The sequence below is a fragment of the Vicugna pacos genome, chromosome 6, assembly GCF_048564905.1.
Source record: "Vicugna pacos chromosome 6, VicPac4, whole genome shotgun sequence".
NCBI lineage: Eukaryota > Metazoa > Chordata > Mammalia > Artiodactyla > Camelidae > Vicugna > Vicugna pacos.
In genome coordinates, this window is record NC_132992.1 from 52807949 (window position 1) to 52821847 (window position 13899).

Consider the following 13899-nt stretch of genomic DNA (forward strand, 5'->3'; position numbering starts at 1 on the left):
TTCTCTGGATATATGCCCAAGTCACTTCACTTCTTTATTCCTCTGTTTCTTCTCTGGAATGCCAGGGCCTCAGACCCTATCTCTAAGATCCTTTTTAGCTGATGATGATAGAAGCTAAGCTTTTCACCGTTGGAGAAGGGAGTTACATATACGGAAAGGAAGAAAAACAGAATCTATTCCATGGTGTTGTATTGGGGCTGAATACACAGGTCTGCACAGAGGGTGCTGTGCTGGAAAGGGTGCTATCTTATACAGGTGCCCCAGAAAGCTTCTCTGCTTAAGACGACATTTGACGTAGTGGTGAAGGTGATGAGAAGTGGCCAGAGTGGGGCTATATTTTAAAAACAGTCTTTTGGATTTTCTGAGAGACTGGATGTGAGAGGCAGAGAGGAATCAAGGAATGATACCAAGGTTTTAGCGTGAGAAGCTGGTTCCTGGTAGGACCCTTTACTGTGGAGAATGATGGGGGAGGAGCTGGTTTCAGGGAGGAGAGGGTGGATTGGTTGAGATGGGTCTCAGTCGTACACGGGAAGACTCTGGGAAGAGAGTTCTGAATTCAGAAAGAAGGTCCAGCTGGAAATATACACCTGGGAAGCATAAGCAAATTGATGGCATTTAGAGCCTTAGGACCAAACGAAGCCACTGAGGAGGGAATACAGAAAAAGGAGAGAACGTCAAGCCCCAGGGCCCGGCAGCATGTAGAGATCAGAAGACCGGGGTTGAGCACCACGTGAACTAAGAGGACACTCAGAGGAACGCAGTGTTACTGAAGCCAACGGACAAAAGCATCTCAAAGGACTTCTGGGCTAAGATGGTGGGTTGACCACACCCATCTAATTTCACCTCCTCCTAAGACCTGACTAGAACTACACGGAAGGTAAAGAGAAATACAAGACATGATCGCACCCTTTGGCAGCTTGCAGTACCTTTGGCAAGACAAGACGTGGTGAGAGCAGTGGGAGCCACAGCGGTTCCTCTGGACCCCCTGGGCTGTGGCTCAGCTCAGCAGAGGCACTCCTTTGGGGAGAGGGGAATGGAATTTGTCCTCCGCTGGTGGGAAGAGGGGGGAAGTGCCTGCTGGGCCCTCCACCAGCGTGACCTCATAGAGTTCTTCCTGCCTGCTTTGGGAATTTCATCCCCAGGAATGTGTAAGATTCCCAAGTGTTTGGCTCCAAGGAGGAGTGAGGGACTGTCATTAGAAATGTCTGCGGTCTGGATGTCTGTGTGACTGTACTGTCTCTTCAACCAGTTGGAGAAGGATATGCGTGGCCACAATAAGTAAGTAAACCCAGAGGGAGGAAGACAGAAGATCCAGAGAGCAGTGAAACCAACCAGAGAGGAATGCAGAGGGGATTCCAAGGATGACAGCAAAGGGAAGTCCCAGGAGGACAGCTGGTCGGCCGCCTGAAGTACAACCAGCCAGCCAGCCAGAGAGTGGGGGTCTAACGGCAGGCCGTCACCAAGGGGGAGAAAAGGAACTAACGGATTATCTGATGTGATTATCCTGTGAGAAAGTATGCTGAGAGGCTATTAAAAACAGGGGGACAAGTTAGCAATAGGGTTGAATAATAAGCAAGTTTAAGCACGGCAAATATTAATTTGCAGAAAAAGCACAAAAAGAAACCCTAGTATGGTAAAATGCTCAACTAGTACAAGTTACATAGGCATGCTAATGGAAACGGTGAATACTGAATTAATAAAATTTTAATGCAACTGTTTGGTGGGGAGAAGTAAGGGGAAGCAGAGGAAATGATGGTGTAAGAGCTAAAGCCTCCTCTATCATAACAGGAAGTCTGTAGATAATGTCTAAAAATTAATACATCAAGAAATAGTGGTATGTCACTCTTTTTGTTACACTCTGTGGCTAGGTTTAATTTGCTAAGGATTTGAGCACCTAAGTTCAGGAGGGATATTCATCTGTCATTTTCTTGTCTTGAAATGTCCTCGTCTAGTTTGGTATCAGGCTCTACTGGCCTCAAAAAATGATTTGGGAAATGTTTCTTCTTCCTGTATTTTCTGAAAGAGTTTGTGTAGGATTGCTGTCTTCCTTACATGTTTGATGGAATTCATTCATCATATATTTTAATAATAGGCACCAAAGTGGTATAACTATATGGAAAAATATATATAAATCTGTATCATTGGTGATAAGGTAGATTTGTTCAGTTTGGCAAAACTTATGAGCCAATAATCCCATTTTGAGAACTTCTAAAGAAAAAGTGCAAAAGAAGAAAAATCTATTTGTAGGAAGATTTTGATAGCAGAATCATTTATCAGGCAAAATACTGGAGATAGCCTCAATGTTCAACAACAGAGGAATAGTGAGAGGGTAATATAACTAGATGTAATATCTTATAGTTATTAATAATGGATCTAAAAATTATATGTAGAAATGCATATGAAAGAATAAGAATTGGGGCGGCCATCAGTCATCCCATCACAGCAACACTGAGAAAGTGGTACTTTGTTTGGAAGGACAACGGGCAGGTTGGCTCCTTTTACAATGGTTTCTCGGCTTGCCGATGCAGACACTTAATTTTGTTAGCACACCAAGACAGTATCCATTTCAAAAGGGCAGGTGAACATTAAACAAATTTACTAGCCTGATATATAAAACCAGAAAGCCAATTTCTTCATCCATGTTCAAATTCTGAGTGCCAGTTTATGCTCTCCTGGTAGGCAATTCCGTAAAGGAAGTCAAGTTATAATTAGAATGGTGTTTGGTGAGCAAAGAGTCAGAATGAGAAAAAGTACATAATTTAACTGGTTATTGCCTTTAGGATGAGATGGCTTAATTGCACCTGTCTCCAAATCAGGAAGGTCTTGTCCTTAGATAAAATGCATGCCATCAGTCAATCTAATCAGCCCCATAGCCATCCTATCTCTTTCAGAGTTCTTTGCATATCTCTGCCCTGATGCATGATGTGCTGGTTTCACAAAATAACACTCAGAAAGCAGTCTTCTGTCTCTCCAAGTTTTGGGAAGGATGGATTGTGACCCTAAATGTCCTGATAACAAAATTGAAATGAACAGAGAAACATAAACAACTGCTGTGTGAAAGTGAAGAGATCAAATGATTTTGAAATCTTCCTTCAGAAATAAGAGATGACGAAGAAAGAACATGGATCCCTTCCCAGTGTTCTCAATACAGCAGCGGTCCTGTCCACCACTCATCTAATATTTGTCACATTACCAGAAGCCACACAAGCAACATCCATCAAAGCTTCATTTCTACACAAGGCTACAGCAAAGATGGGGATGAAAGGCCTGGACAGGCTTTTGTAGAAATAATACATTCTTAGGCATTTATCCTAGAAATATTTACACAAGTGGTTGTTCACTGTAGCCTTGTTAGTAATAGTGAAAAACTAGAAACAATCTAAATATTTATCAGTGGGGGAATTGAATAAAGAAATCATGGTATATTTGCACAATGGAATTCCATACAACCATTTAAAAAATATAAAAGTAGATATGTATGACTAGGGAGACAGCTCCCAAATACACTTTAAAAATGAAGAACAGTTTAGAGAACAATCTCTTTAAATATATACATGCATAGAAAAGTAATTAGAAAGCAATTTCTCAAACTGTTAATTTTACTTCTATATGTTTCTGTGTCACTTGAAACATTTTTACAACAAACAATATATCACTTTTAATCTAAAAAAGATTTTTAGGGTTAAAAAAGTGATTTTTAGGGTTTTATAAAAGTTCTGGAAATCCATCGTCAGAAACTGAACATTTTAAGTGATACCTTTTACCCACCAGATGTTCTTTGAACACACTACAAGAATCAGAAGAGGAATTATTGGTAGTGGAATCTGCACAGGAGAAAATGGGTGAAAGTACTGTGTCTGGCTGCACTTATACAGGGGCAGAAAAATGAGGAGAGAACACCTGAACCAGCTGTTTATGAAACCTTGAGATAGGAGACACCAGTAGTTTATAGAATAGTAAGTACAAAACATATTAAGTCCTACAGAAGATAAAGAATGTGAATATGCTTGTTTGAGAGTGAACATAAGCCATACGAACACAGCACTGAGAATTATAGTGGGCAACATATTTATGCCACGGTAGCAGGAAACGTTATCTTTGGGCATAAACTTGCTTGTTAGTAGTGAATGAATGTGAAAGTTCTCCAAAAGCTTTCCAAAGGAGTTGGACAAGTTACAAGCATGTTAATAAAAGAATGAATTAGTATCCATTTCAGATTCAAAGTAGAGCTAAGTCTTTGAATCTGATTTAGCAACAGCTATTTTTTGCAGTTAAAACATTGCCATGGTAATAAATGGAGAATGGAGAAAATATTTTAAAAAAGAAAAATATCTATAACAATCATAACTCAGAGATAAGCACTATTAAAATGTGTATTTTAATGACTTTTTTATTTTCTACCTATATATAAATTCTATGAAAATGAAATATGTATTTTTATCATAGCATCATTTTTTTTCATTTTGCAATCGCTCATGCACATTCTTCTGTCGATGTTTGTTTTATCTTACAAGCATGATTCTTAGCAGCTCCACTGTATTCCACTGTAAAGACATACTATAATTTACTTAACCAAGCCTCTATAATTGGACATTTCTGTTGTTTCCAATTTTTTCACTATAAGCAATGCTTTAACAATAAACACTTTCAGAACTAAATCTTTACACATATACTTAATTATTTTCTTGTGGTAAATTATCAGAAGTAGACCCATTGCCAAATTGCCAAATCGCCAAATTGCCCTCTGGACAGGTTGCTCTAGCAGTGTATTGATAATTTCTGTTGACAATATTAGGGTTTAGAAAATTTTAATCAAACTATTTAAAAATGAAAAATAAAACACTGTTATGATTACTTTTCTTTAAAACCACTTGTAAGTATCAATCTATTGGTCTCCTGACTCAGTCATTTCACAAAAAGTACTGGGTATGTCCCACGTGCCAAGAATGAAGCTGGAAGATACTGAGGATACACAGGTGAGGAAGGTACAGCTCTTGCCCTTGAAGATTTTCTAGTTTAGTGTGCAAATATAAATAATCCCAGAAGATGTAAAGGACACCAGAGGAAGGGACTCCTAACTCTCCTAAGATAGGCATCACAAGGAGGTCACATTTAGGCTGTAGCTAAGTGCCAGCAGGAGTTTGCCAGGCAGAGTAGAGAAAGCAGGGCAGCCCAGGTGCCCTGAAGCCTAGAAGGCAGATGATTCTGTGGGATTGGAACCTGGTGGGAAATGGGGCGATCTTGCAGAGCAAGTGAGATCTCGTATCCCATGTAGAGGTTTTACCACACCAGGAAGCTTTGGGGAGCTATTAAAGGATTTATGTAGGGAAGTGGTATGATCCACTTTATATTTTAGAAATTTGTACCCAGAAATGTAGTGATTACAGGGTGTTCTCAGAGTAAATGTGCAAACCCAGGGAGGACCAACGTAGCTCCAGGCAGGGAAAACACCAGCATCAGCTCTGCCAATATTGTCTAACAGGTCAAATACGAAATTAAAGGAGAACCCAGAGTCTTCTGATCGCCAGGGTATTAGATCATCAATTCATAACGCTATAGAGCTGGAAGTTCCCTTACCCTTTACCTGCTACTAAACTCTCATTTTTACAGGTGAGGACATCAGTAAGCAGCTTGCTACAGGTCTCAGATACTGACCCACATTTCCTGGGAATGTACTTACAAAGTTCTATTTTATAGTATGAGATCTCTAAATTGAAAAAAAAGTTTCCTATGAATTTCAAAGCTTTGGTTGACAGTTTAATAACATTTACTCCTTAAATGATGACAAGCAAAATTTTGAAATTGCATTTAAAATAGATCAGAGAATTGCCAAACAGTATAATGGAAAGTAACATTTATTTTTAAAATACACAAACAAAAATCCTTAAGCTTAAAAATAAATGGATATGATCTGGTTTAGAATAAATCTTATTTTCAAACTTGCTCATTTATTACTGATCCTTAAGTCAATCTTATCTTTGACAAACCATGACACATCATTTGGAAATGAAGTTGCTCGTATTCAACCACTCACAAACGTACTGGTCTTTCCCTTCTCTGACCCACCTCCATATTAAAGCATTTTCTGGAACACATATAATAGATTTTAGCCAGTGGAATTAAAATTTAAAAATCTGCTTCCAAGACTCATCACTCCTCATCCTTTCTTTCCTTCTGCTTAAACTATATATGCTAAAAAAGGACTAATTCCCAATTACTTACAACTTGCTACTAATCAGTGTTTCCAAGTGACCCTAACGTGATTAATCAAATTCCCTATAACACCTCCCAGTAACTTACACTAACAGGTTTCACTGAAGTGTCGCTTGCAAGCTGTCAAAGGGCCAACAAACATCAACATACTAAGTGTTTTTGCCCTTGAACACATAATTTCTCTGTATCAATGACTTTGTGAAGGGAGGAAGGTGCCCGTTCTCTTGGCTGTCTCTGGCTGTGTACATTAACAGGAAAAGCCTGTGCCACGGTCACTCACAAACCATAAGCCACTGTAATCCCATCTGCTCAGAGGTCATGGTGGATCATATATAACCACCACCACACAGCAGAGCAAGTCCTAGGGCAAGACTTGAAAGAGCCTCCGCCTCCAGCTACTGGAGTGAGAACGTGAGCCAGGATGGGGCGCCATGCTGTCATTCTGAGCTACAGTGCACCGTGCGTGCTGTCCCAGACAAAGCTGGGCTCCCCGGATCACTGCAAAAGAAGGAGGTGGGATATCCGTCCATGTTCGACCTCTCTCCTTGCCTTTCAACTCAAAGGCCACCTCCTCTATGAAGTCTTCTTTGATTGACCCACTCTGAATCATCTCCCGGGGCCTTCTAATCATGTTACCCTCTCCCTCTGGTGCAGTGACTGGCTGCAGGGATAGTTGCATCACCTGAGCTAAAAGCCAATTAAGAGTCTCCCACTGGATTTTTATGCAAACACTACCTTCTTCCAGAGCTTCCTTTCTTCTAGAATGGCTACGTAGGTTGGCAAAAGCCTGCGGCCATGCTTTCTATTTCATATTTTTTCCTTCCACCACCTATGGCGTTCTGCCTTAAAACACGCAGCAGAGGAGTGCGTGGGAGCCAAAATCCACCCTGCACTCTGCACACCCTGGCAAGAGGCTACCTTCAACCAGAGGGAGGGAATTCCCCTCCTTTTTTCAAACAAAGGCTCTGTCTGCTCACCAAGTCTTCTACTGCACACAAAGGCGTCACATACACTAGGGAGAGATGTGCAGGAAGATCAGCAGGGCCTCCAGGGTCACACTTGTCCTTCCCGGTTACAGCCACCACCACATTCCTTTTCCACCTACACTGGCTTCAGTTAGGTTCTTGTCACTTGTAACCAACCAAACAAGTCCTGACCAATACAGCAGACCAGATACCCAGACTGCTTTGGATGAAGCACCACGTTTGTGTTAGTCTTAAACTTCCTCTTAGCCATAGTCTTTGAACCCTTCCTTTCAATCTCCAAGTCCTCACATTTCCCAAGTCAGACATGGAGTAACTCAACCCTGCCTTTTCTTTCTTAAAGACCGAGAAAGCCTCTATCAGAGATAATGTGCTAAAGAAATCAAGTTAAACCTGATAACGCTGCTACTTCATGAAAATGATTAATTATGATCTCTTTCCCAACATTTTTAAAAATTATTTTTTAAATTGAAATATAGTTGACTTACAATGTTGTGTTAGTTTCAGGTGTACAGAAAAGTGATTCAGTTATATATATAAATACTTTTCCAGATTCTTTTCCATTATAGTTTATTATAAGATACTGAATATAGTTCCCTGTGCCGTACAGTAGGTCCTTGTTGTTTATCTGTTTTATATAGAAAATAACAGGTGTGCACCTGTTAATCCCTCCCAACATTTTCTGGTAACCCGTCAGCAGCAGAGTATGCTGTCCAAACACTGGCTGTCCCTGCCCAATCTGAAAATAAGGTCGTTGCTAATCTTCCCTCGCAAGCCCTGGCACGTCTTGCTGTGTTGTATTTGTAAGGCGTGGATCACTCACCCTCTCTGGTGTCTGTCCAGTTCATGGAGCACGGTGTGGTCACAGTACTCAAACACCAGGTGAAGCCTCCGCTTTCTCCTGAAGACTTCAATAAGGCTGACGAGGTTGGGGTGCTTGAGTTGCTGAAAACACAAAAAAGCAAGGTGCTAAATTGAGGTTGTCAAAGACAGCTGTCTCTAATTTTGGTCCGATAAAAGAAAGCTGTCTTTTAGAAAAAATTCTTGTCTTGGATTGAAGGAGGCTGTAAACAGCACTGTCTGGCTTCATGGGCTGTTTGTTAGCAGCTTGTAAGTGAAAAATTATCATAACCCAGGTGGTGGGTGAAGGCAAAGAGAGATATGAGAAGGCTGGCAAAAAAAGAATGAAAAAGAGGGAGGTGGTTTTGAGTTAATACAAACTCATCCTTTAAGACTCAGATCAAATGTCCCCTCCTAAAGAGTCCTCTCTGATCTCCCCAGACTGGTTCAGTGTCCCTCATAGGCCCTCTGAAATGTGAACCCTTCAGGATTACTAGGTGATTGTTTAATTGATTGTCTAATATCCTGTCATTAACACAACAGATACAGTCCACAGAACACAAGGACCATGACATCAGGGTCTGTGTTCTCTCGTCTACTCAAAATGATGGACCCCCAGCACGGGCCTTACACATGATAGGCATTCAATAAATATCTGTGAATGAACAAGGAAACCAGGTTTCCTAGGCTGATGAAACATTTTAAAACAGAAAAATGAGGAAGATTCTCCAATCTGATGTGCCTGAAGGTGTATATCCGCGAAAAAATGGCCAGGAATGAATGGTGGTGTTGGCAGAAATAAACCTTATACTTGGCTTTCTGGCCCCTTCTGTCCAAGGTCCTACTGGCAACACTACAACTAGGCAAACTATTGTGGAGAGAGCAAAAATGGTTAACTTTCCTCAGGGTGGGAGGGCCTCCAGGCCGTGGTCTAAGAGAGCAAATGAGGAAGCCGAGAGGCTTCTTAAGGCCTGGTCTCGGGAATCCCGGGAATCCTGGGACGTAAGTTCTGCCTCAATCTAGCAGTCAGAGCAAATCACCAGACCCACCCAGATTCAGCCCTGAAGCAGCCAGGATGAAACACCGTGAGCAGGGCCCAGGTGTCCAGCTGAGCTCAGTCCCTGCCGACCCCCACCTAGCGCAGCCACTTGAGTGAGCCCGGGCCACACCAGCTAAAAGAAGCACTTAGCCAAGCCACAGAATTGTGAGAAACAAGAAATCATTCTTTTTAAGGTCCTAAGTTTGGGGGTGGTTTGTTAATGCAGCAGTAGACAACCCTGTATCAGAATCACCAGAGGAACTTTTGAAAACTACAGCTGCCCAGAGATCCTGAATTGGTCTCAGGAATCTTTCCAAAATCCTTCAGGTGATTCGCCATGTCGAGAGAGGTAGTAATCACAGGCAAACTCCATACGTGATGAAAGGCTGAAGGAGAAAAGCTGAGGCCCTCGAGCCGCACGCTCTAGCACGTCTGCGTGGACAGGGAGGACAGAAACTGCCGGCAACGGAGGTACTCACAAAGGCAGTTATGCGCCCATTTCCTTTGTAAAATCCCTCCGAATCTTTAAGATGTGAAATTCCTGCTCCAGATGTTACACTTGATGAAACCAACATAAAACAGCCAAGATACTATAAAGCCCATTAGCCCCTGAAGAGAAGGCACTCCAAGCTATTAAAACCCCACATTAAGGTCACTGTATCTAAATGGAAACTTTTAGCCTGAACTAACTTTTTCCAGACAAAAGAGGACAGAACTGACTACTCTTTTTTTTTTTTTTAAATGCAGGTACTGGGCATTGAATCCAGGGCCTCATGCATGCTAAGCATGCGCTCTACCACTGAGCTATATCCTACCCACCCCCCACTACTGTTTTAAACCAAAGAATTGCATTGGCTCAGATGTCTCAAACAGAAAGTAAACAACCCAGTTCAAAGAGGGTAAAAGGCAGCTTTAGGACAATTAGCTGAAAGCAAAGATTTTCTTACAGGCTCTGAAAAATTTTTGCCTGTAGGCCCAGACCTCAAATCTCAGATTCTTTTAATTTTCCACATTCCATATGTTTTCTTCACTTACATCTTCAGCCAACTGTTCTAGTAAAAGTACAAATGTATCTCTCCTACCAAAACTAATACCTGGACTTTCTCAGATGCTAAGATAGGCACCTGCACCTTGTCACGTCCACGCCGGCAGTGATCATGGGGGGCACTGCTGCCTCAGGATAAAACTCAAAGATCCTCTCAATCTGACCTCTGCTTACCTCTCCAGCCTCATCTCTTATGACTTCCCCCTAGACACACTGAATTTCTCTCACTTCCTCAAAGGTTCACGCAGCCTCTTGTTTCAGGACCTGTTCACCCAGTTCCTTTCCTGAAACACTCCCATCCTCCAGATGTCCCTTCTCTGTCCGGCCTCCTCTGCCCCGGCCCCACACACCTCGTGAGAACTAAGAGCTGTAACTCTGGAACCCAAGCATGGGTGCCATGTGGCCGGTGAAGGGCAGTGTCACAGCAGCATCCACTGGACTAGGCGGCTGTAAATATTATATTACCCCCATCTTTCTGTTACTACCCATTTTGAAAACCTAGATTCTAAATAACTGCAGGATATTCTATTCAAACAACACAGATTCTCTCCAATTTTTGTCTGTTATAAATAAGGTTTTGACAGACCACTTACTAGTTGGTTGATCTGAACTTGGAACAAGCTAGTTAACGTCTCTGTGCCTCAGTCCTCCATCTGTGAGAGCAGGAAACTCAAGGGCCGCAGTGACCATTTCACGACATAAAGCACCCGCAACAGTGTCAGGACATGTTATCCTTTCTGGGAAGGTTAACTATCAATATTTTTATTGGGGCTCAGTCTATTTCTATGTAGGATGGCTTTCTCAATTCATTTTATTCAGTGAGTATTTATTTATCTTAATGTGCATAAGGCACTGGGCCAGTCCAAAGGATATAGAGACAAATGGAACAAGTACCACCCCGACTCTCATGGAACTTAGAACTCAGGAGGGGAGACGGATGTTGAACAAGTAGTTGCAGATGTGATTAGTGTTACAAAAAGCCAGGTAAAGCATACCTGGCTCAAGGGTGGCGAGTGCTCAGGGAAGAGCTCCTTGAGGAAGGTAGCCATGTAAGAAGTTAGTCAGGTACCATTTAGAGCATCAGGAATACAACATAAAGCTCTAAAGAGATGTGGCCAAATTGCTTTCCAGAAGAGTCAAACATATTTACACCTCTGCCAGGAGCGGGAGACCACTTTTTGCCATATCATCAAGGCGCATAGAGACATGGAGGGCTGCGATGCACACTGTCAAACTTACCTCCTGCGAGGGCTTACAGTACCTCCAGCAACACAGGAAGGTGTCACACGGTATTTAAACCACTTGCCTCTCCTATCCTCCTCCGTGAGATAACTTTTACATAACTGCAAATAGCTAATAACTCATTTCTCAACCTATTTTCAAAAAATTTTTTAATTTAGGAAAAATCAATCTTCAAGACTCAATCTAATTAAGACTTACAAATGTTAAATTACAAGTATTTTAAAATAAATTATTAACTCTCCCTAGGTTGCCAGGACTCTGGGTGACCTGAGAACATTCCCGCGCTGCAGCTATCTGGAAGCCAGTGCCTGTCCTGGCTACATTCATTTACTCAACAAGGATCCACAGAGTGTCTGCTCAGCCTCAGGCACCAGTCAAGGCACAGGGGACATTCTGGGGAAAGGGACAGAGGGCTCAGGCATTAAACAAAGAAGTGCCATGATGAGCCCTCCTTATTCAAGAGTCTAGGCTGCCTTGGAGAAACCTTCCTGAGGAAGTGACCTCGAACTGAGCCCTGGAGGGTGAGAAAGGACTGACCAGACCAAGGGCAGGTGTAGTGGCAGATGGGTAGTAGCTTTCCAGGCAGGGCCTGGCTCTGAGTCAGGAGGAACTCAGGCCACTTAAGGAACTGCAAGACTGTGTGGTTTGTGGGTCAAGTACATGACCGATGCCAGTGAGACAGTCAGAAGGCAGGTTCTGCAGGGCCTTGCACAACATGCTAAGAAATTTATACTTCTCTAGTCATCAAACTATAAGTAAAGACAAACAAACAAACAAAAACAAAGCATAAATACAGAACAGAAATGGACTCATGGACAGAGAATACAGACTTGTGGTTACCGGGGGGGGGGGGTAGAGGGTGGGAAGGGATAGACTGGGATTTCAAAATTGTAGAACAGATAAACAAGATTACACTGTATAGCACAGGGAAATATACACAAAATGTTATGATAAATCACAGAGAAAAAAATGTGACAATGAGTGTGTATATGTCCATGTATGACTGAAAAATTGTACTGAACACTGGAATTTGACACAACACTGTAAAATGATTATGAATCAATAAAAATGTAAAAAAAAAAAAACTATAAGTAAAGAGAACAAAAAGAAAGACAGAAAAAAAAAAGACCCATAAAGATTGCTTTGGCAGTTCGGGGTCTTACATGGTTCCATATACATTTTGGAATTGTTTGTTCTAGTTCTGTGAAATATGTTGTGAGTATTTTGACAGGGGTTGCACTGGATCTGCAGATTGCTTTGGGTAGGACGGCCATTTTGATAATGTTGATTCTTCCAATCCAAGAGCATAAGATATCTTTCCATTTCTTCGTATCATCTTCAATTTCCTTTATCAATGTTTTACAGTTTTCAGAGTATAGGTAACCTCCTTGGTTAAATTTATTTCTAGGAATTTTGTTCTTTTTGATGCAATGGAAATGTTTATATGCCAGTTATAGTATTCTGGTTTTTGAAGTGGAAAAAAAAGTGAATGAAGAGCTGCAAATGGCAAAATATCCTTCTTTCTTATGGGTGAGTTGTATTCCATTACATATACATGCTGCATCTTCTTTATCCATTCATCTATTGATGTGCACTTAACGATGTTTCCATATCTTGGCAATTATAAATAATGTTGCTGTTAACAGCAGGGTGTATGTATCTTTTTGAATTAATTCTAATTTTGTGGTTGGCTTTATTCCTTTAATAACTATGTAAGTTTAAAAAGCTAAAGCTCTAAAAGTTATTAGAAACAACGAACAGTACATATATGTAAATTTCAAAAATATGTGCAGTATATTGTGTATATGTATTTACATGCAATACACTGTATATATGTAGTCCAATTGTAACAATTCTACTTAATACAACTGAAAAATGAAAAAAAAAGAAAGAAATTCATACTTTACCCTAAGTGCAATGGGAAGCTACTGGAAAGAGTTTTAGCAAGATGTAATACGATACCATGTGGGTTTTCAAAAGCGCAGTATGGGGGCAGGATACAGAATGGCTTGGAGGAGGCAATATGGCGAGAGAAGACCAGTGAAGAGCTGCTGATAGCTGAGAGCTTGAAACAGAGCAGAGGCAAGGGTGATGGCAAGAAAAGCACGGTTTGGAGATAGACTTTGTTACTAGAATAGTCAGGATGTGGTAATGGACTGGAGGTGAGGGGCGACGGAGAGGGAGGTGTCCAGGATGACCACAGGTTTATATAATGGGGGCGGATGGTGGCACCATCACTGAGAAGAGGAGCAGGCTTGGGTGGGAGGAAGAAACGACTGTTTTGGCACGTTGGGTTGACAGGGTCTATGAGATACAAAGTGAAGTCATCAGGTTGGCTGGAGCATGAGCTGAAGATCAAAGCTGGGGAGTCAGCGTGAGTGTAAGCAAAGCCATGGATAGAAGTGATGGCCCAGAAGCATGAGAAGGAAGCAGCCCAAGAAACCCCAGCACCCCGAGGTGTGGTAGACAAGGGGGAAGCAGAGAAGGGGAAAGGGAAGAAGGTCTCCCCAAGATAAGAGAGAAGACGGGGGAGCATG

General features: G+C 41.7%; 1 protein-coding gene across 6 annotated transcripts in view; it reads right to left on the bottom strand.

Moving 5' to 3' along the window:
- CDKL1 (cyclin dependent kinase like 1) overlaps positions 1 to 13899 on the bottom strand; it is a 48005-nt gene that overhangs the window by 14552 nt on the left and 19554 nt on the right. For all 6 annotated transcript variants that reach the window (XR_012073592.1, XR_012073591.1, XM_072963027.1 and 3 more), the window contains exon 3: positions 8020 to 8141. Coding sequence is in view for 4 of the 6 variants with exons in the window: in XM_072963027.1 (XP_072819128.1) it covers positions 8020 to 8141 (122 nt within the window). In the remaining 2 variants the exon portion in view is untranslated. The remainder of the gene's footprint in view (positions 1 to 8019; positions 8142 to 13899) is intronic.